The sequence below is a fragment of the Ochotona curzoniae genome, unplaced genomic scaffold (assembly GCF_017591425.1).
Source record: "Ochotona curzoniae isolate NIBS_2020 unplaced genomic scaffold, NIBS_Ocur_1.0 contig_2861, whole genome shotgun sequence".
In the NCBI taxonomy this organism is placed as follows: Eukaryota; Metazoa; Chordata; class Mammalia; order Lagomorpha; family Ochotonidae; genus Ochotona; species Ochotona curzoniae.
In genome coordinates this window covers 1311121-1337185 of record NW_024465620.1, presented here as the reverse complement: position 1 = coordinate 1337185, position 26065 = coordinate 1311121, and the positions used below count along the sequence as shown (strand labels likewise).

The 26065-nt window shown below is 59.6% G+C and overlaps 2 protein-coding genes and 1 long non-coding RNA gene across 6 annotated transcripts; 1 reads left to right on the top strand and 2 right to left on the bottom strand.

Moving 5' to 3' along the window:
• Positions 1-86: 86 nt before the first annotated feature.
• Positions 87-12294, bottom strand: RUVBL2 (RuvB like AAA ATPase 2). Of its 2 annotated transcripts, none has more exons than XM_040977935.1 (15): positions 12139-12294; positions 9728-9782; positions 8252-8307; positions 7900-8041; positions 6868-6997; positions 6700-6766; positions 3732-3838; positions 3544-3637; positions 3177-3300; positions 2826-2920; positions 2631-2749; positions 1250-1369; positions 692-821; positions 358-472; positions 87-203 (listed from the first exon to the last, which is right to left on the bottom strand). In XM_040977935.1, the coding sequence occupies exons 1-15, from the start codon at positions 12148-12150 to the stop codon at positions 181-183; spliced, it is 1389 nt and encodes a 462-aa protein (XP_040833869.1). In that variant the 5' UTR covers positions 12151-12294; the 3' UTR covers positions 87-180. The 2 variants fall into 2 exon arrangements, with proteins under 2 accessions (XP_040833869.1, XP_040833868.1); XM_040977934.1 differs by having other exon boundaries at positions 87-206; positions 12139-12293.
• Positions 12295-12729: 435 nt separating this feature from the next.
• On the top strand, positions 12730-25480 carry GYS1 (glycogen synthase 1). 3 transcript variants are annotated; one of them, XM_040977930.1, is made up of 16 exons: positions 12730-13058; positions 14072-14253; positions 16789-16980; positions 17689-17874; positions 18030-18174; positions 18656-18773; positions 19047-19167; positions 19442-19548; positions 20552-20611; positions 20718-20796; positions 21734-21847; positions 22014-22140; positions 22508-22603; positions 22759-22922; positions 23652-23732; positions 23819-25478. In XM_040977930.1, exons 1-16 carry the CDS (start codon positions 12941-12943, stop codon positions 24134-24136), a joined length of 2208 nt encoding a protein of 735 aa, XP_040833864.1. In that variant the 5' UTR covers positions 12730-12940; the 3' UTR covers positions 24137-25478. The 3 variants fall into 3 exon arrangements, with proteins under 3 accessions (XP_040833864.1, XP_040833865.1, XP_040833866.1); XM_040977931.1 differs by having other exon boundaries at positions 12755-13058; positions 16789-16992; positions 17701-17874; positions 23819-25479; XM_040977932.1 differs by lacking the exon at positions 16789-16980 and having other exon boundaries at positions 12755-13058; positions 23819-25480.
• On the bottom strand, positions 21351-22628 carry LOC121154858. Its single transcript, XR_005883615.1, has 4 exons — positions 22491-22628; positions 22138-22269; positions 21764-21833; positions 21351-21375 (listed from the first exon to the last, which is right to left on the bottom strand). It is a non-coding gene; the product is annotated as an uncharacterized LOC121154858 (long non-coding RNA).
• Positions 25481-26065: the final 585 nt, after the last annotated feature.

Genomic DNA, 26065 nt, shown 5'->3' with positions numbered 1-26065 from the left:
CTGGCCCCACCCCTCCCCCAATAAAGCTTCTCCGTTTGCACTCTGGGGTGTGTCTGTGGGTTCAGTGGCTGTGCGCACACACAGGGTCCAGTTTCAAAATCATTTTATACAAAGTCACAGTGCATTAACTCTGGTAGAAACGGGCTGGGGTGCGGGGTAGGAAGGAGGGGTGACGTCGGCTCAGGAGGTGTCCATGGTCTCGCCTTCTGCGGGGAGAAAGCAAGCAGGCTGTGCAGTCAGCAGGGGGCCTGGAAGGCAGGGCTGAGCTTGCCCAGGCCAGGCCTCCCACACTGTCCCCACACCGGCAGTAATGGCCTTGCAGCCAGTGGACGGCCGAGGGCAATGGGGGACACTCACTGAGCTCGTTGAAGAGGAAGGCGTCCTGGTACTCCTTCATGTACTGCGTGGAGCGCGACTCGTCCAGGAAGAGCGAGTACACGCGCTTGATGTCGTCCACCTGCACCTCCGTGCCCTGCGGGGGAGGGAAGGGCGAGTCCTCAGCGGCCCACAGAGGCCTGAACACCCCCGCGCCCAGGCGCCAGGCTCCTCCGGCATTCTACCCCTCCTGTGACCCGCTCCGGGCTGGGCTCAACCTCCCAGCCACTCAGTTTCTCCATCTGGGAGAGCTCAGTTCAGCCATACGTGTGGTTGGCCACTGCCAGGACCGACGGCTGCCAGCCGGGATGCTAACCTTGCGTTTCCGGCACACCAGGCTGGCGGCCGTGATGAGCTGGATGGCGTAGCGCAGCGAGGTCTCCAGGCCAATGCGGGTCAGCACTGTGTAGGCGTCTTCACTCATCTCCACATCCTCCTCCTCACACCTGGCAGGGCAGGGCAGGGCAGGGCAGGGCAGGGGTGAGCGGGCTCAGCCAGGGCAGGGCAGGGCAGGGCAGGGCAGGGCAAGGCAGGGGTGAGCGGGCTCAGCCAGGGCAGGGCAGGGCAGGAGTGAGCGGGCTCAGCCAGGGCCCAGGTCTTTGGGACAGACATTAGGGTACAGGTGAGGGTGAGTAGGTTTAGCCAGGGCCCAGGCCCTAGGGAGTGGAGGGGATGGGGTGTGTGTGTCTGGGATCCCTAGAGGCACAGACCAAACTTGTGTCCAACTTCGGCATCACCACTTGACCTCCCTCTCCCCCACTGCCTGGAGGCTCCTCCCGCCCCTTTCCTGACAAGCACAGATATGGGGTGCCCCCGCCAGGGTGTTGCCACCAGGCATGGTTGAACGGGGAAGTCGGCAGCCCCAAGCCCGCACCGGATGCGGAGGATCTGCTTCGTGTCCTTCTCGCTGTAGGGAGACGTGGAGACGATGAGCAGCCGGTCCAGCAGGTCGATGGGAATGCCATGGGGGCTCTGGTAGCTGGTGCCACGGATCCTGGGGTGCAGGGACAGGCGGGCTCTCACTCGGTCCCCTCAGACCCTCACACCCCTACCCACCCCGTCTATCACAACCCACTCCCTGGGCCAGGCAGCACTTGACCTTCAGCCCCACCTGTGTCAATGCCGCCTCCAGAGCCGCTGTCTGCAGCCAGGATTACGGCGCCAAGGTCCCACGTCCCCGCTCCACTCAAATCTCCCCTGTGGGATGGACCTGGGCCAGGCTTGCTCCCAGCTGCCACAGCCCAGTGCCACCACTATGCTCTGACATGACTGCAGACACTCAAACAGCCAGGCCTCGGCCCTGGGGGAATTCCTCCAGGGAGAACGCAGGATCAGATCCTGCCCATGTCCAACCATGAGGCCATGTCAGCGGATCCACAGGAAACCTTGGTGTGTGTATGTGAGTGTGTGCACTGTGCCGGTCACACCATGCCCACAGCCAGCAGCACTGTCTCTCTAGGGTGTCAGTCACTGTGAGTTTAGGAACATGGATAGTATTCAGTGATAAAGAGCCTGGGTCCACCTCAGATTTTGAAATAGCACACAAACACACACAACCTTGGCTGGGCAGGTGGGTGCTGTATAACCGATTGTGCCACTGGAGCTCCATGGGCAGGTGGGTGCTAACGATGGGGACCTGGGCTACCCTGAGTGTGCACCTGGAAGCTGCACCCCCATTCCAGCAGGCCGGCTGACTTCCAAGCATGGACCAGCACCAACAGCATGGACTGCTCCTTGCAGGGGCCCCCCATGGTTCCTGTACCACGATCTACAGCTGCTGCGGCTGGAACTGGGACTCTAATTCAGATCGCCAATTGGAAATCAAACTGGAACCTTGCTACCTCAATGGAGGCACCAGCACACATGGGGCAGGGACGATGGCCAGTTCCCTCCTGAGCTGCCTGGCAGGACCCCAGGAACAGACTGAACAAAGAGGCGGGCACAACTGCCACTGCCCCACATGGCCAGGCCTGGTACCGTCACCCAGGCCCAGGCCAGTGGGGGCTCCCTGCCCCGCCCTCCTCTGCGTACGCTCTCGCTACTGGCTACAGTGTGCGTGAGGGCCACCTGTTTCCGAGATGTGGTGAATCATGTCACCGCTCGGAAAGTTGCACAGGCCGGGCCCTCAGGAATGAGTGGCTAATGCAGCTGAAGCCTCGGCATGCGGACGGGGTGCACTGCCTGCGCCCCAGTGCTAGCAGCCCACCTCCCACGGTGACCCCAGTGACCCAGGGGCTTCCGCACCGCCAGCTTACCGCGTGATCCCACGGTTGGTGGCCATGATGAGGACGGGCGCCATGTCACTCTCCAGGGCCCGGTTCAGAAAGGAGAAGCTCTCAATGTCCAGCATGTGGACCTCATCGATGAACAGCACCTGGGGCCAGGGGCTCATGTCACTGCCAGCTGCCACCCCATAGCCCCTGCCCCGCTGGCACCTGCCCTGCGCTCACCCCGGGGATGATCTCCGCCTTGCCCTCCTCGCGCCACTCGGCCACTTTGGCATTGATCTGCTCGCGGACCTCTGACTTGATCTCCCCCGTGTCACCTGCAGCACAAGCCGAGGTGGCATCAGGCAGATGTATCCGGAACAAGGTGGGTGGGCACAGAGGGTGGAAAGCAGTGCCACAGGAAACAGGGTGCCCAGAGGAGAAGGGCAAGGGAGCAGGACCACACCCCCACCCCATGGGGAGGACAGGAGGCAGGTGGCGGGGCTGAGGCAGGCCAGGGCAGCGGGCGGGAGGCAGTGGCGGGGCTGTGGCAAGCCAGGGCAGTAGTTGGCAGCCGCCTGGTGAGATCCCCACCTGAGAAGAGAGCCAGGAAGCCCTGGGTGCGGGAGTTGATGACGTCGATCTCGTGCAGGGACACAGTGTGCACCACCTCCTTGCGCTTCTGCAGCTCCCCATCTGGGCACTGCACGAACTTGGTCTAGGGGCCAGGAAGCAGGGAAGGAGGGCATGAAGGCAGGATGCCAAGGGTTCGTCTGGCCAGAGAGGGGTCACTCGGAAACCCCAGGCCCGAGGTGAGGGGCATTCAAGAGCATGTGGGGTGGAGTGGCTTGTCCCTCTTGTCTTAGGACAGTGGAACCAGATGCTGTGGTCATGGGGGTGACCAGGGAGACGGCCACATCCAACGCCCAGAATCAGAGGCACCCCCAGAGTCCTGGCGCACCTGGGAGCCCATGGCGTCGTAGTCCCGGGCACGGGTGAAGGAACGGCCCAGCTTGGAGATCTTGCCTGTGGCCTTGTCGATGGTGATCACATCCCTGGGGGCAGGAAGAGGCAGGGGGGTCGCTCGTAAGGCAGGAGGGGTCTGCGTGGTCCACCTCCCCGGCCTCCCAGCACAGCCCAACTGCTCACCCGGCCTGCACCTTGTCCTTGGTCAGTGACTCGATCATCTTGGTGCCCAGGTCGTAGATGGTCTCCATCTCCGTGGTCTTGAGGGTCAGCTTGCCCACCTTGGAGCCCTGCGAGGAGTGACAAGCTGGGGAGCTGGCTCAGAGCGCCCCGGTGCTGCCCTAAGGCACCCAGAATAATTTCCAGCCTTGCCCTGGCCTCTGCTGACATAGCCATTGGTGGCGAGGAGAGTGGGGACGCTGCTCATCGCCACAACACCACCATGACCCTGAGCGTGCACGTGCAGGCAACACCTGTCAGGGCAGCTTTCTACCCTCCGGCCACAGAGATGCCAGAGTCCATTCAAATAACAGCAAAACAAAAAATAGGGGACGCGCCCAGCGCAGAGGCCTAGTGGGTAAAGTCCTCGCCTTGCACACACTGGATCCCATTGGGCACCGGTTCATGTCCCAGCTGCTGCATTACTTCCCATGCAGCTCCCTGCCTGTGGCCTGGGAAAGTAGCCGAGGACGGCCCAAAGCCTTGGGACCCTGCACCCGCAAGAGAGCAGCAGATGAAAAATCTCTCCTGTATCTCCCTCCCTTTCTGTAACTCTGTCAATAAAGAATTAAATCTTTGGGTGGTTGCCAGGTTAGGTCTGTCTTCATCCTCAGAACCCCGATTCCAGCCACTGCGTACACACAGTGAGCTGTCCCAGGGCCTACCCGAGTCCTAGCGGCTGCTCCCTTCACGGTGAGTGCACTGAGAGGGGAAGTCTGGAGAACAGGGCGGGTGTGGGCCCTACCCTCTGCCAACACTGCGTGGTGGAGGAGACTGGAGAGGGGACGACCTTGGGACGTGGGGGTTAAAACTTCTAGCACCATTTTGGCCGCTGGTAGGTGCCAGGCCGGGTCCGTCTTCAATGCCCGTTGGCGTGTGTGAGAGCTCAATGGGATGTGGGACAGACTGGACTAGTCTGCTGCACACACTGGCAAGCACGGGAACCGGGGCCCCAGTGGGTGGGCCTGGTGGGGGTTATTGTGGGTCACTCCGACTAGGCTGCAGGTCACTCTGGTTTATGTGAGGGCTAAGTGCATACTGGGCAAAATCAGGCTGGACTCCAACACTCATTGGTTCCAATGGAAGACAGGGCTGGAAACAGAACCGACCCGGTAACTGCAACCACCAGCTGATGGGGGCGATGGACTGTGCCGGGCCCTGTGCCTGCCAGTACACACCAGAACCTGGTCTGGGAACACCTCAGACAAAGTTTGGAGATCTCCCCAGTCGAACTGCCAGACTCAGAACCCCAACCATGAAAAGACAGAGGACAGAACAAATCAATCAACTACCCCAGACATATGTTGGCAGTGAAAAACTGGGCACACCGAGACTCTGAGATGGACTATGTCAGTCAGAGGATTCCTCAGTGACCTCATCGTGCTCGGAGTGGCGAGACTGGCAGCGATTCACTACTATTGAACTATCAAAACCACTCGAGCAGGACCCTCGGAGTGTGCCCACATCAGGGTCCCGGGATGGGTGGGAGACTGGGGGGGATTCTCCCTTTTCCTCCCTCTCTACCCCAGATACAGGAAAAAGATTGGGAATAATAGTCTTACCCACTTTCCTGTAGCCCTTGAACCTTTGTGCTCTAATTAACTACGTAAAGATTGTCAAAAGAAAAAAAAAAAAAGGGAAAAAAACTTTAAAAGGACTGACCAACCCTCCTATTTTATGCCCAAATTAAAAAATAAATAAATAAAGATAAAGCCCAGCTCAGCCCCCACCCGGGAAGGAGGCTCACTGAATGTCACTGCACCAGGAGCAGCTGGGGCAGACCCCACGGGCCTGCGCGGGGAGGGCTGTGGGGAGCACTGGCCCGTTCCACTGCACGTCCCAGGGTGGATGCACCCAGATGTCTGTGGGAAAGACTGGGCAAAGCTCGCCTCACATTTAATATTCATACAAAACTGACTGCCAAGAGATGGAACTAATTTACAAGGCTGTTTACGATGGCTGTACCGCAAGCACACGCAATCATGCATCTTCAATCTGTCTCCCTCAAACAGGAGGAAACGGGGAGACAGTGGGATCCACAGAGAAAGAGGAGGTACCTGGGACAGCAGCGGTTCCCTGGTGCCCTGAGGGTCCCAGCAGAACCTCAGAGACTCCGTGCACAGCAGCAGTAGCTGGATGTGGGGGGACGGGAGGGCTGCATGCCCTGGGGCCCCGCTGGTGTGAAATGAACAACACCCCTTCCCCTGCCCCAAAAGGCAGAGTAGTGGCTGTCAGGGAGCTGGCAGTGGAGGGCACGATGGGCAGGAACCACATGATGGGGGCAGGGTTTCCTTTTGGGGAATGTTCTAGAACCAGACTCAGATGACAGCTGCAGAGTATTGTGAGTGCAAGGCTACAAACCAAAACAGCAACAACCACTGATTTGTAAACTACAGCACAGAAAGGGAGACTTCTCCAGCCACATGGCAAGGCGTGAAACAGGGAAACTGGACAGCCTGCCCAGTGTAGGAGGCAGAGCTGGGCAACAAGCCTCCCGGGCAGCAGCGGCCGCTGAGCAAACAGGAGAGAAGCGAGCAAAGGCAGCCTTGCTACACCACATGCTTATTTTACATGTTTCTTTCAACCTGTTTTACACCAAAAAGATTGCAAAACGTTTTTCTTAGGTTACAAAACTCAGGGAACAGATCCCATTGCATAACTCAGCGGGGAGCCGCCTCCTGGTGCTGAGTTTTCTAGGCCTCCTCTCTAACCCACTGCCGTCTGCGGCCCTGCCACTCCAGCCATGCCTCCTGCTGCCAGCACAGCCTGCTCCCAGCCACCCAGGGCCTCAGCATCCCCCCAGCAGCTTCCTCTGCTCCATACTAGGCTTCAGGGGGGACACCCCTGGCCTCAGCTGGATTACGGCAGCCTCCTCTGTCCCCTGCCAGGCTGGGAGGGGGCCACCCCAGACACGGTCAGTCCCACAACTCACTGTCCCAGTCGCCGGCCGGTCAATTTGGATCTCCACCACCTCTCCTTCGATGATCTCCGTCTCCTCCCTGGGCAGAGAACACATCTCAGCTCCCGAGAGGCCCAGGGCAAGTCAGCTGCCAGCACAGGGGGTGGGCGTCCCCGGCCCCAGCCCCGGCCCCCTGCTCACTTGATGCGCACGCCAATGGAGCGCCGGAAGGCCTGAGTCAGTGCTTCGGTCTTGCTCATCTCCAGTGAGAAGATCTCACTGCCGGCAATGGCCGTGAATGGGGTGTCAGGGCCCAGTGCCTGTGCCATGCCTGGGGAGCAGGGAGTTGGACTAAGTGGAGTGGTGCCAGCAACAGGTCCCTGTCACCTCCTTCAAGGTGAACCAGCACCTCTCCTTCCCCGGGAGGACTACTCTGCATCAACATCATCTGTGTTTCTGTTTTAAGATGTACTGTAGGGGCTGACTCTGCAGCACAGTGGGGCTGGTTCGAGTCCCAGCTGCTCCACTTCCCATCCAGCTCCCTGCTTGTGGCCTGGGAAAGCAATGCAGGACAATCCAAAGCCTTGAGAAGTTGCACCTATATTGGGGACTCAGAGGAAGCTCCTGGCTCCTGATTTCGGATTGCCTCAGCTCCAGCCACTTGCAGCCATTTGGAGAGTAAACCAGCAAATGGAAGATCTTTCTATCTCTCCTCCTCCTTCCCTCTGTAAACCTGCCTTTCCAATAAAAATAAATCTTTCAAAAAGGCTAGACTGTGGTGGCTTGCAGTGGATGGCTGCCTGTCTCTGCAGCACCCCTCTTCCCAGTCTTCCTCAGTTCTGGAACCCTCAATTGAGAGGCAGCCACAGTGCAAACAAAAAAATTATTTGCCGAGCTAGCCTCATAGCCACGGGTGTGCAGAGTGTTGCAACGGGACTGAGGAGCAGGGAGGCCGGCCCCTGGGGAGCTGCTAGAGTGGCCAAGTCCACTGGGAGGCACCCCCAGGCTGAGGCCCCCTCCCTCCTGCTTCCTGGAGCAGGATTGGAGAGGTCAGGTGGGGCTTAGCAGGTAACGCTGATGTGGGACATCGAGGCAGGGGAAGGCTTGCAGCTGCCCGACTCTGGGCTCTTAGGGCCAAGCGTCATAGCCAGGTACCCTGGACCCTCTGCTGCATGAGGGTCACACGGCCTGGACTTGCACAGGAGGGCGTGTCCGCCCCACGGCGCCTCTTACCCATGGCAATGGCCGTTTTCCCTGTGCCGGGCTGCCCGGCGATGAGCACCGCCCGCCCAGCAATCTTGCCTTCCCGGATCATCTCCAGCACCACGCCCGCCGCCCGCCGGGCTGCCAGCTGCCCCACCATGCCCTGGGAGGCCTGCGGAGCAGAAGCAAGAGAAATGAGGGAGCTCGCACTGGGGACCAAAGCGGTTCCTAGGACTGAAGACTGTCAGGCAAAGCCAAAGCAGGTTCCCTTCCCTGGAGTCTGACAGCAGAAAAACTTCCCACGTCACTCCAGTGTACCTGGAGCCAGAGCTTTAGAGGGTTTTAAGAGTCTCACAGTCCCACCCCGCACCCTCCATCCTACCTGCCGTGGCTCCAGGGCATCATCCAGGCCGAGTCCCCGGATGTGGGAGTGAGCACCTGTGGGCAGAGACAAGGCCACCGGCCAGCTTGGCATCTGCTCAAGGAGCTGCACCGCTCCTGGAATCACCACCAGGGGCCACTGAGCCTCCAATAGTCAAGCGATCCCACCACGAGCCACTGCAGCACTAACGACCACTGGAGCTCTTTGTGCGTGGCCGTGTGGATACCAGCTTCCTGCCTTGGGGTAAGCCCAGGGAGCACACGGGTACCAGTTTTCTGCCATGGGGTAAGCCCAGGGAGCACACAGGTACCAGCTTCCTGCCATGGGGTAAACCCGAGGACACGCATACCAGCTTCCTGCCATGGACTAAGCCCAGGGCAGGTGCTGCGGCTCTTCCAGTTGAGACACACCCTGGGACATGAGCATCCCGCCACAATGCCTGGCACGAGCCCCGGCCTCTCTGCGCACCCCCATCCGGTTTTGGTTAATGTGCTTGGGAAGGGGTGAACAATGGCCTGAATGACATCCTAGGGGCAGTCCTGACAGGGTCCTAGCTTGCTGCTGGTACAGGCATGGGGGGCAGTGAAGCAGGGGATAGAAAATGTCCCTCTCTCAAATAAGTAAATCTTCACACAAAACAACAACACACACACACACACACACACACACATACACACACACACACACACACACACAACCACCTGCAGTTCACCAACCAGGGGCACTTCTGGGCCAGTCAATGTCAGCAGCCTGGGTCCTGAGGTCACAGATCAGGCACGAGTCCAGAGGTCTACTTAAAGGAGGGTGGCCCAGCCACCTGTCATTACAAATAAAGCTTTACTACAACACAGCCATGCCCACTCATTTACTATGGCCTGCGGCATGTAGCTTGGTTGAGCAATTTCAACAGGGTAAGACTGACCGTGGGCCCTTTAAACGAGCATTTGCTGCTGTGGGAAGGCACCCAGGCCAGCTGGCCCGCTGGACGCTCAGCTCCCAAGGTGCTCACCCCCGATGAGTGGGCAGAGCAGGATGGGTGCCTGCAGAGCAGCCTACCACCCCGACTAGGGGGCTGCATGCTGCCCACAGGGCAACTCATCTCTGGGCACAGGCTCATAGGAGAGGCCGGACTGGGAGCCCCAGCTCTGTCCCACCTCTCCCTGAGGGATGCACCCCACTGGTGCCCACCCACTCAGTGGCTGCTCCTCAACCCACAGCCTGCTGGCTCTGGCAGCTGGAGGGCGTGTTTCCACAGCCAACAGCTGGGCCTCGGCCCTCCCCTGCAGGGCTGTGTCCACCAGGTCCCCCAGCTTGGCAGGCAGGGCTGCATTCAGGTTTTAAGGCCACCAGGAGTGCCAGCAGGGTGGCCGTGACACCTGACCCCCTCTGGATCCTCTTCTCCCAGAGGGCTCATGTGCAAGCGCTGTGGTCTCCCTCCAGGGCCACCAGGACGAGGGGCAGGTAAGAGGCACTCACCGATACGCTCAATCCTGGTCACATCGCGGATCTCTGGAACCTTGGTCGTGGCCGTCTGGGGGTGCAGGAAGACACATCAGATGGCAGCACGCATGCACCCGGCTTTTGCCAGCCCCTCCTCCATCTCTCCCTGCCCAGGCTCTATGAGGTCCTCCAGTGCCTTCCACTCACAGGCACCTGGCACACCACCATGGCCATCATCCCTGACGTGTGTGTTTGTGTGTGTGTGTGTGAGGAGAGAGAGAGATATCCCTAGCTCTGCCCTCAAGGTCAAACACACATGCAGTGCCAGCTGCATATGAGGAGACTGGGCAGCATAGATGCCAGCATGGCGCAAACCTCAAGCTGGATGTAGGCTGGCCCTGCTGTCTCCTGCAACCCTCTGGTTCCACACTGCCACAGCCCCATCTCCTCAGCCCCTCACTGTTGGCCTCCTTTCCAGCTGCTCCTCGCTGGGCTGGGCTAAGGCCACTGGTGGGCACGCTGCTGGTGTGGGAGGGCCCAGGAACCCAATCTCCCCTGTCACCGCACACTCAGGGGAGATGACGCAGTTCCAGGTCTTGGTGCTCATGCACGTGAAGGGCCTGGTTCCCGGCTGGCCGTCAGCCATCCCCGTAGGCCACGACAAGCGTGTGGTCTAAGTGACGCAAGGAGGGACTGAGTACACCCGACAGGAGCCCAGTGTGAGTGACCCGAGGGTCCTGAGACTCCAGGGGTCCAGAGGCAAGGCCTGCCTGCGAGCCCTCATCACGTGGGGGCAGTGCAGGACAGGCAGCCACTGCCTGGGGTGATTCAAGACCCCCTGGAGAGCCACACTGACCAGTCCCTGGTGGCCAAGTCGGCCAATCCAAATACCCATCAGCTGATGGACGGATAAACGAGCTCTCCTGAGCCACAGCAAGGAATGAAGTGCTGGGCCAGTGTCGTGGCCAGGCCTGTTAGAGCTGCCTCCTGCAATACTGGCATCCCTGGCCTCTGGTCCAGCTCCCTGATAACGCACCTGGGAAAGCAGCAGAGGAGGCCCAAGTGCTTGGGACTCTCCTCCCACGTGGGAAACCAGTAACATGTTCCTGGCTTTTGAACGGCTCAGCTCTGGCTGTCACAGCTATTTTGGGGGGTGAACGAACAAATGGAAGATCTCACTTTTTCTGTCTTTTTCTCTGCCACTTAACTTTTCAAAAGATTTAAAAAAGTTTTAGATTTATTATCATTGGAAAGTCAGATACACAGAGAAGAGAGGCAGAAAGATCTTTTGTAGGCTGGTTCACTGCTCAAGTGGCTGTAATAGTTAAGAGTTGAGCCAATCCAAAGTCAGGAGACAGGAGTTCTCTCACACAGGTGCAGGGTCCCAAGGGTTTGGGCCATCCTCTGCTGCTTTCCCAGGCCACAAGCAGGGAGCTGGATGGGAAACGGAGTAGCCGGGACACGAGCCAGTACCCATGTGGGATCCTGGTGTGTGCAAGTGAAGATTCGGCCAATTGAGCCACGGCACTGGGCCCAATATAAAAAATCATCTTTCTCTTTTTTTAAAGAAAGGGATGAAGTTCTGACACCTGCTACAACACGGAATTTTAAACACACAATGTTGAGGAAATATCTCGAGCAGGCAAAGCGACTGCCTCAGGCTGGCGATGGAGAGAGGCCGGGAAGGGGCAGGTAAGAAGACACGGGTGGTCATGGCCATGTTTTCAGACTGACTGCTGCGACCCACGGCTGTGCAACCGTGTTATCCAGGCGTGTGCTCTGAGAAGGCATGTCTATCTCCAGAGAGCCTGGGTGTGGGTTTTCTGACACTTCAGAGCTCCCAGCTTTTCCTAACAGGACAGCAAAGCACACTGAGCCAGCCCTGGCCTGGGTCCCCAGAGTCCCATCCTTCCCTCTGGGTCTCTCACCTCCTCCCTGTCGAGGCGACTTCCCACTGCTCCCTGGAACCTGGGCATCACCCCTCAAACCATCACCCCAAGATGGGGCACATAAGCCAGGCACCTGATGCTCAGCCCTCCCCTCGTTCATAACACCAACACACACCCCGAAAAACAGTCAGAAGCCCCGGCCCGCTGCAGTTCCTTGCTCGCGGGGACCTGTTCCTTGGGCGCCATGGGGGGCACCCACGAACCACAGGGTACCACAGGGCTGGGAACCCAACATTCTACCAACTTCGTCGGCGCGTGGGACCGCTCAGGGGGTTCTGGGAGTTGTAGTCCTGGGACAAACACGCAGGTGCGGTCAGAGATTCCGGGACCCCCGTCCCCCAGGCCCTTCTGGGGTCACCCCCTCCCTCACATCCGGATCCCCGCCGACCTGCCGGACCCAGCGCCCCGTCCCTCAGGAGCCCAGTGTCCTTCCTCGGGCCCTCTGTCTCCTCCACAGTGCGAGCTGCTACTTCAAGCCCTCCACGCGCCCAGACTCACCACGGTTGCCATGATGCTCACTAACGGCGCCTGTCCCTGCGGAAACGGAAACGTATACTCAGAGCGGAACGCTCGGGCCCCTCTAGGCCCCCAGGTCCTCCCAACGTCTCTATGGTCCCCTTAGGAATATGTAAAGTAGCCTTTCGGGGGCGTGGCGGGCCCCGCCCACCCGCCAGGGGTCTCGCCGTAAACCGGGTGTCGGTTCCCCGCTTCCTGACTCCTCCCTTTGGTACCCGGCCCCACCCTGGCCCAGCTGGATTGCAAAATCCCGCACCGCGCGTGTAGCAACCACACGTCCCCCACGCGCTCCTCCTCCTTCCCACCTGGCTGCCTCCCGCTTCGGATTGACACACCTGGCGGCCAATCGCTTTGCGTTCAGCATGGCGGCAAGCCCCGCCCACCTGGGGGAGGGCTCCCGCCTCTCTCTAGGGTGGAGGCGGAACTAAGCCCACCCGTTCCTCTCCGCCAATCAGGAGGCGCATCGGCCACGCCCCCTGGCGCGAGCCAATGGCGCCTGCCGGGCGCCAGGGGGGGCCGGGCACCGCCTCCTGGCGGCCGCCGGGTTGCACTGCAGGAACCCTGCGGGGCCTCAGTGACGCTGCGGCAGCCTCCCGCCCGGTCCGATCGCTGCGGGTGCGGGAGTGCCGTCATGCAATAGGAAGCACAGCTGGTTGCAAGCTTCCTGTCGCACTCCAGCTCCCCCAGCCCGCGCACCCTTCCCGGTTGCATTGCTCGGACACCTCCTGGGGGGGTCCCTACCTGTGGCTCGACCCCCACCCCGAACCCCCTACCCGCTGCAACCATGCCTCTAAGCCGCACTTTGTCCATGTCCTCGCTACCGGGACTGGAAGAGTGGGAGGATGAGTTCGACCTGGAGAACACGGTGCTCTTCGAGGTGGCCTGGGAGGTGGCCAACAAGGGTGAGCCTGCCGGGGCCTGGAAGCAGAAACGCAGTGGGCTGTGGGGGCGGCAGAGAGAGAGGACTGCCTGAGGTGGAAGGCCGGGGCTCCCGGGGGCCGGGGGGTTCCTGATCCCCTGGGCGAGGGGCCTGTGACTCCTGTGTCCTTGGGGGAAGACACCGGAGTCTCCTGGGCGCTGGGGGGAGGGGATGAGGGAATTGGCTTAAAATGGAAGGAGGCTGGGCCGCCCAGGACCCGGGTCCCACGGGGGCGGGTGCAAGGGACTCCCCAGTGCTCCAGAGGCCTGGGCTCTGGCAGGGGAGGGGCTGCTTGGGATCTCAGCCTTGGGGGGAAGCCGATCCGGAGTGTGATGCTGGGAGAAGGCTGGGGACCCTAATTATCATGCCCCAGGGTGGGAAAGAGCTGGGGGTGTGAATGCCTGGACTGGACTGGAGCCGGGGAAGGCCGGTGACCCCTACGTGGGTCAGTGGTTGGGAGCAGCTCCTGGGTCCCGAGTGCCCTGGGGGAGAAAGGGTTTGGGGGACTTGGAACCACGGCTAGTCAGGGTCCCAGGTTGCAGGCGGGATTGTAGGTGGGACGAGCCCGGGGACGCCTGTGGCTGCGGGTCAGGACAGGGTCCCTGGGGGCAGGAGTTGATGATTCAGGCTCATATTGGGCAACTGCTGAACACCAGATAGTGCTGAGAAGGAAGATGGTCCCTTACCCCTGTTGGGCGTCTGGCTGCAAGTTCAACCTGGCACTGCTCGCGGAGGCCCCAGGGGCCTGCGGGCTCCCTGCTGCGCAGCCTTGGCCACCCCGGGTACCCTCAGATGCAATATCCAAGCCTCCAGCCTATCCACTCCCTGACCTGAAGTCCAGCATGAGCCCCCTTCACCCAAGGTGTCCCAACTCCTGGTCCCAAGCCCCTCCTCTTCCTGACTCTAAAGTAGGGGTTCCTGGCCCCCTTCCTCCCCATCCCACTTCACCCCATGTCATCCACCCTTGGACCTCCACTGACATGCTTGGGCCCCCAGTGGGTGGCATCTACACAGTGCTGCAGACGAAGGCCAAAGTGACGGGTGACGAGTGGGGCGACAACTACTACCTGGTGGGCCCCTACACGGAGCAGGGCGTGCGGACCCAGGTGGAGCTGCTGGAGCCCCCGACCCCGGCTCTCAAGAGAACGCTGGACTCCATGAACAGCAAGGGCTGCAAGGTGAGACGCAGCCCTGCCGAGGTGGGGAGGGGGTCAGGGCCCTGCCATCGCCCCCACAGGCGGGGAATGGCCGACCAGCCACAGAGAGAGAGAGAGACAGAGGCGAGGCAGCCCTTCCTGGGCAGTTGCAGAGGTGAACGGGGTGCCACACCGAGGCAGGGCAGCGTGACCCATGCCAGGACAGACGGTCAGCAAGGCGTATCCAAGGGGCTGGGAGTCCTTGGACCCAGGCAGAGCTGGAAGCAGGGGAGGTTTGGGGTCAGGGAGATCCGTGGGCACCTGTAGTCTGATGCTCCCTGGAACTTCTCCTGGCTGCCCGAGTGGCTGGGCTAATGTCAGGGACACTGTACTCAACGAGGAAAATAGACTGTGGGTAAACCAGTTGGCCTCATTGTCACCACCATCGCTATGACTTTTGTAAAAGGATGTGTTTTTACGTGAAAGGCACAGTTACAGAGGAGAGATGGATTTTCCATCCACTGGTTCACTCCCCTCCAAGTGGCCGCCATGGCCAGAATTGGGCCAATCCAAAGCCAAGAGCCTAGAGCTTCTTCGGGGTCTCCCACACGTGTGCAGGGTCCTCCACTGCTTTCCCAGGCCACAGGCAGGGAGCTGGATGGGAAGTGGAGCAGCTGGGTCTTGAACTGGTGCTCAGATGGGATCCCAGTGCTTGCAGGTGGATGCTTCGCTTGCTATGGCGCAGCGCTTTCCCCTCGTTGTGACTAGAGGAAGGTGGGAGGGTGGACAAGCAAGGGGAAGGCAGCCGCGGGGAGCAGGCTGTGTGTGAAAGGCGGGCTGCTGGGCGCTGCCGGGAGGAAGGAGAGAGGAAACGGAAGAGGTGGGCAGGCAGACGGTGGGATGGAGGCTGAGATGGGTAGATGTAGAAACATGCAGAGACGTTGTGGGGGTGCCAGGCTACACTTGAAGGGAGACAGGCAGCTGTCATTCAGAGGCTAGGCCTGAAGAAGGCTTGGGGTGGGGTGACCCAAGGGGGCCCCAAGTGCAGGTCCCACCTCCTCCACTCAGCTTCTCGCCTCAGGTGGGGTGCAGAGGCCCATGAAGCCAGCCTGTGTCCCGAAGGCACCCCAGAGCAGAGCGGATCCCTCCCCCAGGGCAGCTGTTCCTAAGAATAGCCCCCCACCCTACCCCTGCAAAGGGCAGACAACAGCTGGGAGGGGGAGGGGCCTGAGCCGAGCGAAGCCGGGCTGGGGAGCGGGATGACCGGTTATCTATGGGATGAAGCCGCAGCGGCAGGCCCAGCCCCGAAGCCGCGGTCCCCAGGAAGACCACACGTAGCAGGAGTCCAAAACAGGTAGAAAAATGAAAGGGCTGGGCCCGGTGTGGTAGCCTAGTGGCTAAAGTCCTCGCCTTGTATTCGCTCGGTTCTAATCCCAGCAGCCCCGCTTCCCATTCAGCTCCCTGCTTGTGGCCTGGGAAGACAGTCCAGGATAACTCAAAACCTTGGGGACCCTGCGCCCTCGTGGGAGACCTGTAGGAAGTTCCTGGCTCCTGGCTTCAGATTGGCACCGCACCGGTCAATTGCAGCCATTTGGGGAATAAACCAGCAAATGGAAGATCTTCCTCTCGGTTTATCTGACTTTGTAATAAAAATAAATAAATCTTAAAAACAAAACAAAAAACTTTGGGGCCCTACACCCACATGGGAGACCCGGAAGAAGCTCCTGGCTCCTGGCTTCAGATTGGCTCAGCTCCAGCTGTTGCAGCCACTTGGGGGGTAAATCAGCGGAGGAAAGATCTTCTCTCTGTCTCTCCTTTTCTCTTCCCATAAAAATAAATAAATATTAAAAAAAATAATAATAAAGATAAAGATCTGTGTTAAAATTGTGGCTGTGAGGCTGGGCGTTGAACCCCACAGCTGAGCCCCTGTTATTGGGATGTCGACGCCCCACATGGGGCTCCTGGGTTCCGTGCCAGCTCCTGACTCCAGTCTCTGGGGAGGCAGCCGGACAGCTCTGGGCCCCAAGGGGACCACACTGCTCTCCAGTTCTTGACACTGGCCTGGCCACTGCTCACATCTGTGGGAAATCCGCCAGATTGCGGGCTGCCTATCTCTCTCTGCCTCCCCAATAAACAATTTTACTTATTGTCTTTTTTTTTTAATTAAAAAAATTATTTTGCTTATGTACTTACAATTTTCTTAAAGAAAAAAGAAAAAGGTGTGTGGCCTGAGGAAAGTGGCCACAGTGACAAGTGTCAAATGTAGGGTGGCAGGGGCCGGGATGGGGCCAGGGGGCTTGAGGTGACCACACAAGTTCTGGAAGCTCCAAGTGGGAGACAGCACCTGGGCGATTCGCAAGATAAACGTGGTAGTGAGTGGAGAAAAAAAGCGAGGTGATGGGGGTACCGGGCAGAAGCTGGGCAAGCATTGAGGAGGATGTTGCCCCCGACGTGAGGGGCCAGCTGACAACACATAGAAATAAGGTGGCTGCTGAGGGGTCCCAGAGGGTGGGAGAAGGCAGGCGGAAGCTGCCAGAAGCCCTGAGCCTCCCTCCCCCACTCATCCTCCCCCCCCAGGTGTATTTTGGGCGCTGGCTGATCGAGGGGGGCCCTCTGGTGGTGCTCCTAGACGTGGGGGCCTCCGCCTGGGCTCTGGAGCGCTGGAAGGGGGAGCTGTGGGACATCTGCAACATCGGGGTGCCCTGGTACGACCGCGAGGCCAACGACGCCGTCCTCTTCGGCTTCCTCACCACATGGTTCCTGGGGGAGGTAGGCCCCTCTGTTATGCCCACCTCAGGGTGGCCCACCCATGCCTGAAACTACAGTGACCATCAGTCCCCGGGGCTGAGGCCGAGCTCCTCCTAGCGTATTCTGGAGGCTTCAGGGCATCCGGGGGTGCCCCTGACTCAGCAGCTTTTTCCTGAGATTCTATTCCCAACCCCAATGTCCTTTACCCTAATCTTCTATGTCTAAGGCAGGTCATGTCCTGCCCCCCCCCGCCGCCAGGAATTCTGGGCATTGTAGTTCTCTAATCTGACCTGTGCTAGGCTTCAGTTCAGATTGAGCCCAGGGTAGTTGCGGATTCCCAGCTTATCTGAGAACTGATCATCTTGATTCTGGTCCCCTAAGACTCAAGAAATCTCGCTTCCCATGCCCTGGGACAAAAACTTTGAGGATTGGTTGCTGCTAGAGCATTCTGGGAATTGTCCCTATGAAGATCTGGTTTTCATTAAAAGTAGGGATAGACATGCAGCAAGGTGGGAACCCAAAACCTTCGGTCCTTCCGTCAGCCCAACCATCCGCTCCTCTCAGGCCCCGGGGTGAGGTCAGCTGGCTGGGTCAAGCACTCCTGGGGTGTTTCTGCCTTTCATCCTGTGGACCCCTCGTCCTGTTGCCTGCCTTGACCCCTCGGCCACTTCTCTCCGTGACCCGCGTGGACACACGCCAGCCCTGTCCCCCTCTCTCCCATCTGCACAGTTCCTGGCCCAGAATGAAGAGAAGCCACACATAGTGGCACACTTCCACGAGTGGTTGGCAGGCATTGGGCTGTGCCTGTGCCGTGCCCGGCGCTTGCCTGTAGCCACCATCTTCACCACTCATGCCACCCTGCTGGGGCGTTACCTGTGTGCCGGCGCCGTGGACTTCTACAACAACCTGGAGAATGTGAGCAGCGGGGACGGGCTGTGTGAGGGACAACTCGCTCGCTCTGCGGCCCCTGACTCCTTGGCATGAGGTGCCCAGCTGCCGGCCACAGCCCGCCCCAGGTCGTCCAGTTTTCTCTGCTGTGTCCCCGACCAGATTGTCTCTTGTCGTCCTAGTTTAACGTGGACAAGGAAGCCGGTGAGAGACAGATATATCACCGTTACTGCATGGAGCGGGCCGCGGCCCACTGCGCACATGTCTTTACAACTGTGTCCCAGATCACCGCCATCGAGGCCCAGCACCTCCTGAAGAGGAAGCCAGGTAGGGAACTGCATCACCTTCGAGGCAGGAAGCTCTCTAGGCCAAGGCCAATTGTCGAGAACTCCCAGAAGCCCTAGGGGTGGGATGTCAACTAAAAAAAAACTACAACTCCCAGAAACCCTAGCGTTTGAATGTGACCTGTATGTGAACTTGGTTCTGTATAACCCCAGAGGAGGCCAATGGCACATGTAGTTTTCTTGATCTTAGTATCATTCATGGCTGACATTTGATGCTTGCCTAATATAGGTAGTGGAGTTCTCGAAGGGAATGGAAAGGTAGGGGTTTTTAATTTTGAGAAAAGAGAGCTAAGGCGAACCATCGTGGTGCCCTCCGCGTGACAAGCGACGATGAACTGGAAGGCGACTGTGTGACAGGGTCCCTGGATGCCAAGGGGATGTGGGAGAGCTGCTGAGATAAACGTTGCCTGGGAGTGGGGGCTGCTGAAGACGCAGAGTGTGGGCCCTTCTCCTCCAACCCCCAGATATTGTAACCCCCAATGGGCTGAATGTGAAGAAGTTCTCGGCCATGCACGAGTTCCAGAACCTTCACGCCCAGAGCAAGGCTCGGATCCAGGAGTTTGTGCGTGGTCATTTCTATGGGTACGTGAGCCCGACATCAGGGACATCAGAGAGGGGGCCGGGGCCGACAGGACTCAGCCTCCCGAGTCTGGAATGAGGGACCCAGTGTTAAAGTGAATCCCCTTCTGTACATACAGAACTCCCGGAGGCCCGAGCAGCCCTTGCGTCCTCCAAGACCTCCTTTGCCCCCCACGCCCTACCCCCTGCCCTGGAGCTCCTGGGATGTGCCACCTCAAGCCCAGGGTGGAAGTGGAGGGTCCCGGGCTTCACCCTGCCCTGTCGTCATTTTTACAGTCACCTGGACTTCAACTTGGACAAGACCTTGTACTTCTTCATTGCCGGCCGCTACGAGTTCTCCAATAAGGGTGCCGACATCTTCCTGGAGGCCCTGGCCCGGCTCAACTATCTGCTCCGCGTGAGGCCCTGTGCCGCGTGGCATCGGGGAAGCCCTGGCTAACTGGGAAGAATGAGACCCAGGAGGAGGGGCGGGTGGCTTGGGACCCCCAGAAAGAGAAGCAGAGACCCACGTGGCAGGGGCCAGTAACATGGTACTATCGCTTTCCTTGGCAGGAAGGGGCATGGCAGGGCCCTCAGGACCTTGGCCTTGAGGGCCGGCGCTGGGTGGGGTGGCCTTCCCTCGACCCCACGGACGCTCCTGACCCTCCCGCCTCGCTCTGTCGCCCGCCCAGGTGAACGGCAGTGAACAGACCGTGGTGGCTTTCTTCATCATGCCGGCCCGGACTAACAACTTCAACGTGGAGACGCTGAAGGGCCAGGCCGTGCGCAAGCAGCTTTGGTCAGCAGCCCTTGGACCCTGGGGCCCACACCCTCCCTGTCCCCCAGGCGGTCTGCTAGTCACTTGAGTGTCTCGGTTTTGTCATCTAACGCTATCTGCCTTCTCGCGCATCCCCACCGAAGTCCCTGCAGAGGGGCAAGCGTGGCAGCACGACCAGGCATCTTGCAAGAATCAGTGACCCTGCTGGCTTTGTGTCTTTTCCTCCACCCCTCTCCTAGTCACACCCTCGTGCTCTGTAAAACTCATGCATTGCTCCCTTCCTTGGCTGCTCTGGAGAGTCAATGAGCATTTGCTGTGTGCCCGGCTCCTGCGAACACAGTTAGGGAGCAGATGAAACCCTGCTCACCTTCTGGAAAGTTCTAAAGAGGGAATTCCAGCAAAACAAACAAAAACAGCAGAGCCGGGATAGGAGACACAGTTGTCAGGCTCGAGGGCGCTGAGGAAGCAGCTCTGAGTGGAGAAAGAAAGGCAAGGGGATAGGAGGTAACAGGTGCACCGGCCCTCAAGGAAAGTTGAGGACGGTGCCCAGTGGAGGGACATTCTTCCTGTGTGGTTGTTTGTTGTTCCCTTCTCGGAATCTTCTTGTCTTGTTTTCATAAAAGGGGCTTAGCAGCCCCATGCCCAGGGCGGGTGACATGTCCTAATAATAGCTGACATTTCTGGAAGGCTCCCGGAGAGCCAGTCCTGCACACGCCTTGACCTCCCCAGCTCGACTTCGGAGGTCGAGGCTGTGATCACTGAAGTCAGAGATGAAAAGTGGCCACGCAGCACCGAGGCCCCAAGCCCCTCCGGGTGCTGGACTCCCACCCCGCCGGGCTCCCCATCTGTTCAGCCTGGGGGATCCAGTGCTCCTCTGTCAGGCCCAGCTCTCTCCCCCTTCCCCTGCCGGGTTCCCCATCTCCCCAGCCTGGGAGGGTCCTCGGTCAGGCCTCAGCTTCCCTGCTACCTTGGAAACGACCAAATGGCAGCCGGTGCGTGTGTGACGTTGCTCTGTGCCTTCCAGGGACACGGCCAACACCGTGAAGGAGAAGTTTGGAAGGAAGCTCTATGAATCCTTGCTGGTGTGAGTGTCTGGCCCGCAGCCCTCTGCCCTTCCAGGCCCTCGCTCCTCCTGCCGCCGCCCCTCATCCGTTGCCCCTTCCCAGAGGCACACTCCTGCTCCCTTACAGGGGCAGCCTTCCCGACATGAACAAGATGCTGGACAAGGAAGACTTCACCATGATGAAGAGGGCCATCTTTGCCACACAGGTATGGGCTGTGAGTTGGCACTTAACCAGCAACCCCCACAGCAGCTAGCCAAGCGCCCTCCTGCCCTGGACACTGCTGGCTTGGGTGGTCTTTTCTTGAGGGGTCAGTTCAGAGGACCGCGGGAGGAGATGAGATAAGGGCTTTTGCTGTGGCTTCTACCACCGGGGCTGCTGGGAGTTGCGGTTTCACTGGGTCCCTGCATCAATCGACAAGAGGTTAAAACGGAAATTAAAAAGATCAAGGCAGCCATAAATGGAGAATGACAACTTCCTGTTCTCTTTGCCCCACCCTCGTGTTCTGGCTCCACCCATACCCAGACTGCTCAGCGTTGTAGTTTGCTTGCAGCAGTACCTACTTCTGTTTTTGAGATTTATTTATCTTTATTAGAAAGGAAGATTTACAAAGAGAAGGAGAAACTGAAAGAAAGCTTCCTTTGGTTGGTTTACTGCCCAAATGGTTGCAAGAGCCAGAGCTGAGTTGATCTGAATGCCAGGAGCTTCCTCCGGGTCTCCCACGCGGGTGCAGGGTCCCAAGGCTTTGGGCCGTCCTCGACTGCTTTCCCAGGCCACAAGCAGGGAGCTGGATGGGAAGTGGAGCAGCTGGGACATGATCTGGTACCCATACAGGATGCCAGAGAGTGGAAGCTTATGAACCTGTTGAGCCATTGTGTTGCCCCCAACACCTGCTCCCCTGGCTGTGTCTCATCCCCACAGCCTCCCGAGGACGGCAGTTTGTTTCAGTTCCCCGCTGGATGGAATTAGGTGAACGCCGACTCATGAAAGGAAATTACAGCTCCCAGCTGATTCTGGGGGCGGGGGGAGCGCTTTCCATCACAAGGATTGGTTCCTTGCCCCAGAGGCTGCTGGGAAGTCATTCTTTCCATGCTTGGCCTGTGTCCCTCTTGTGACCCCATCCCTCACTGTGCCCCGCCCCACAGCGGCAGTCCTTCCCCCCGGTGTGCACCCACAACATGCTGGACGACTCCTCAGACCCCATTCTCACGACCATCCGCCGCATCGGCCTCTTCAACAGCAGTGCTGACCGGGTCAAGGTGAGAGAGTGGACCAGGGGAGCTGGGCACAGATCCCGGCCCCCCACTGCCCTCCCCAGGGCAGCCATGGCAGGCTCACCCTCCCTCCCCCTGCCCTGGCCCCCGTGAGCCTTGGGAAAGCAGCCACTTCAGGTGCTCGGATTAAGCCGGCCTTTTTCACGGCCAGGTGATTTTCCACCCGGAGTTCCTCTCCTCCACAAGCCCGCTGCTCCCCGTGGACTACGAGGAGTTTGTCCGTGGCTGTCACCTTGGGGTCTTCCCTTCCTACTATGAGCCTTGGGGGTACACACCAGGTGAGCGCCAAGCTGGGGGTGTGGTCACATCCGGGAGGGACAGTGGTCTTCTCTGAGTCCCCCAGTCCTCTGTTCGCTGTTTTCTCCTGATTGAGGACCAGACCAGTGGTCGCAGTCCGTCGTGCCTTCCTAACACAGCGTGGGCGCTGATGTCAGCCTGGGCAGGCTGGCACAGGCCACGCCCATCTGCCCCAGCCCCCCTAAATAACAGCAGCCAAGTTCAGGATTCCTAAGCGCAACAGAGAGGGACAAGGCCGCTTCCTGAGCTGTCCCCAGCGACCTCTAACTCCGCCGGCCCGCACTGCTGTCTTGGGGAGCTGGCTGGGTGGGGCCCTGGGTGAGTCTCCCACCTGTGCTGTGTGCGCAGCGGAGTGCACCGTGATGGGGATCCCCAGCATCTCCACCAACCTCTCCGGCTTCGGCTGCTTCATGGAGGAGCACATCGCAGACCCTTCGGCCTACGGTCAGCACACCTGGGCTCCTGAGCACGGGGATGCGGGGGGCGTTGAGGAAGAGAAGGCCAGCATGAGTGGGGGCAGGGGGTGTTGGTGTTTCTCTGGGAGGGGGAGACCGGCTCCTCCCGGGGCCTACCCCTGAACCCCGATGTGGCGTCCGCAGGCATCTACATCCTGGACCGGCGGTTCCGCAGCCTGGATGACTCTTGCTCGCAGCTCACTTCCTTCCTCTACAGCTTCTGCCAGCAGAGCCGGCGGCAGCGCATCATTCAGCGCAACCGCACTGAGCGCCTCTCCGACCTGCTGGACTGGAAGTACTTAGGCCGGGTAACGACCGCTTGCTGTCCCCTCGCCCTGGGTCTCGGGGTTCTCCATGCGGAACGGGGTCTCCGATGTGTACCCATTCCTGTCCCTTGGGGAAATGAAGCATGCCCCTGCCTTGAGGGAATTTGCTGCTGGTTCAGAAAGACCCACTTTAGAGCCCCGGCCCCTGGCCAGCCTCCGCGCCCAGTCAGCCGTCCTGGGAAGATAACGGGCATCGAGTTTTCACTGCCACAGAGGATGTGAATCGCAGTGCCCTATCACAGCTTTATTTTTCTACGTAACGGGCAGGGCCAGAAAGATGGATATTGTACCTAGCGAGGGGTTGGTTAGTACGATGTAGCTTTTTAAAGACTTATTTAAAAGGCAGGAATAGAGATTTTCATCTGCTGGTTCACTCCCCAAATGGCCACAATGGACAGGACTGCGCCAATCTAAAAAGCCAGGAGCCTGGACCTCCATCCAGGTCTCCCAGGTGGGCGCAGGGCCCCAAGCACTTGGACCATCTTCTGCAGCTTTCCCAGGAGCATAGGCAGGGAGTTGGGGTTGGAACTGGTGCCCACTGGGGATGCGTGCAGCTGTTGCAAGTGATGCTTCCCTGCTGAGCCGTGAGAGCAGCTGGCAGGCACAGTGGGCTTCATGTATGCTCACAAGTATGCTTAGGGTTTGCCACCTGCCAGGAGGCGGGCTCTGGCTGCTACGCCCCTGACGCCCCCTACATCTTCTTTTCTCAAGTACTACATGTCTGCTCGCCACATGGCCCTGGCCAAGGCCTTTCCAGACCACTTCACCTATGAGCCCCACGAGGCGGATGCGGTCAGTGCGGTTGGCCTGTCTGGTGGGGCGGGCAGAGCTGGGCTGATGGCTGCGGGGCCCCAGCTCATTCCTTGGTTCCTGCACAGACCCAGGGCTACCGCTACCCACGGCCGGCCTCGGTGCCTCCGTCTCCCTCCCTGTCCCGCCATTCAAGCCCACACCAGAGCGAGGATGAGGAGGAGCCCCGGGACGGGCTCCCTGGGGAAGACGGGGAGCGCTATGATGAGGATGAAGAGGCTGCCAAAGACCGTCGCAACATCCGCGCCCCGGAGTGGCCGCGCCGGGCCTCCTGCACATCGTCCAGTGGTGGCAGCAAGCGCAGCAACTCGGCGGACAGCAGTGCGCTCAGCACTCCCAGCGAGCCCCTGAGCCCTGCCAGCTCGCTGGGCGAGGAGCGCAACTGAGCCTCGTGCGCCCACCCCGGCCCAGGCACCTATGCACTGCGGGGCTGCATGTGGAGGGGCGCTATGGCGGCCTCAGACTCCGCCACACTCCGTGCCAGCCCATGCTCAGCCCAGCCCCCACCCCCCCACACACTCCAGTGCCCCCACACTCCACAATCCCAAACTCCGTGCCTTTCTTGGGGTTCAGAAAGTTTACTCTGTACCTTGGAGCTGCCCAGGGCCTGGCTGAATCCCCAAATCTGCCATTTAGGGGTCTTGTTGGCTGAGGATGCCAGAGGGCCTTCCTAGCAGTCACTCCTGCGTTGGCCGGGAACCACGTGGTGGCCCTGCACAGGGGCACCTTCACGGACTGCCTGTGCACCCAGGCTCAGGGTCCGCTTCCTCCTGGGGCGTGTGTCCAGTTCTACAGGACTGTTCCCCTATGCACACACGCCTGCTCCTGTGGCCCACAGACCTTGGGCCAAGCCGGGGTGGGGGTGGAAGCTGCTGTGACTCCTCATTCCTCTTGGTGACACAGTAGGTGGTGCCCACTGACACTTTGTTGCCTTTCTGGCCCTTCCCGACCAGATCCCTCCCCTTCCTACACTCCTGTGCCTTCCAGGGAGACCCTCGCTGGGCACAGCCAGGACTGGTGGGCTGGCTGGCTCCCCTGCCCGCCTCTCCCCGCCCCACCCCTTCACTCACCACTCAGCCGCCTTGAAACCATTGGCTTCCAGGTCTGCTGCCAACGCTGGACCCTCACCACTGTGCTGCACCCAGGTGCCCTGGGTTCTAGAAGTATCCACCGTGTACCTTGAGGCTCTTCCGTCCCCGGGCTGTGTGCCCTGCGCCCCTCTTCCCCCGCGATGTGGTGCCATAGGAAGGGCCCTCACGTGTGCTGTACTGTCTGACACTCTGTTTGCAGGAGGAGAGGGAGGGGAGGGCAACAGAGCAGGGGTGTGACTGAAGTGCATCCACACGAGAAAATACAGCTCTATTTAAGAGTCCCGGCTGTGTTCAGCTGTCAACGCTGGATGGGCCCGCCCATGACCGCTCATCCCTGCTCCCTTTGCTACTGGTGCTGTCCTGGGGACGCAGATCACACTGCCACAAGTGTCCAGTTCACAGAAGCACTCGTGCCTTACTGGTGCTTGATTGACCAAGTGGCCACCATGTGGTGGAGGCAGTCTCCGGCACCAAGGGGCTATGTGGCCAGGAGGTAGCCACTGAAATGCAGCTTGCCCATGGCTCGAGCCATTGGCAGGCGCCATCACTACTGTGTCTGACTAATGGCCATCTCACCAGACATGGCAACAAATGGAACCGCCCTCAAGCTCATTACCTGGATTCTGATCTTGTCCTCTGCACTGCACGGATCCAACTTTTTATTTGTTTGTTTGTTTTTCCCTGAGAAAAATCTTTAGTTTATTTCCAGCCCCAGTCCTTACCAGACCACAAGTGCAACTCGGAGCCCATTGCTGCTCAGGGGATGAGAAAGCAGGTTGCTGGGATGTGTCCCAATCCTTCCGCTTAAGACACTGTGTGTGGGCGACACACAAAAGCCCCCTTCTCGGAATCCCGAGTGCCTTGCCAGGAAGGGCCCTGGTGCTGAGCTGGCAAACGAGCAGGAGTCCACAGTCAGTGAGCTTCCTCATTTTCCACAAAGCCCAAGTGGAGAGGGGGCTGGCCCAGCTGCAGGCAGCTCCAGTTCCCCTTGGGGGAAGCTGGCCCTGGTGTCACATCCGGGCTCCGCTCAGGCTAAAATGGGAAACTGGCACCTCATGGAGCATCACATGCACTGTGCCAATCCACCTGACCCATCCCTCCCCTGGCAACACGGGCCCCCATTTCCTAAAAGAGTAATGGGCCTTGGAGGACAGATCTGGACGTGGCACCCACTGCCAAGGCCAGGCCATGAGCCAAGCAGTCAGAAGGTCACTGATACCATTT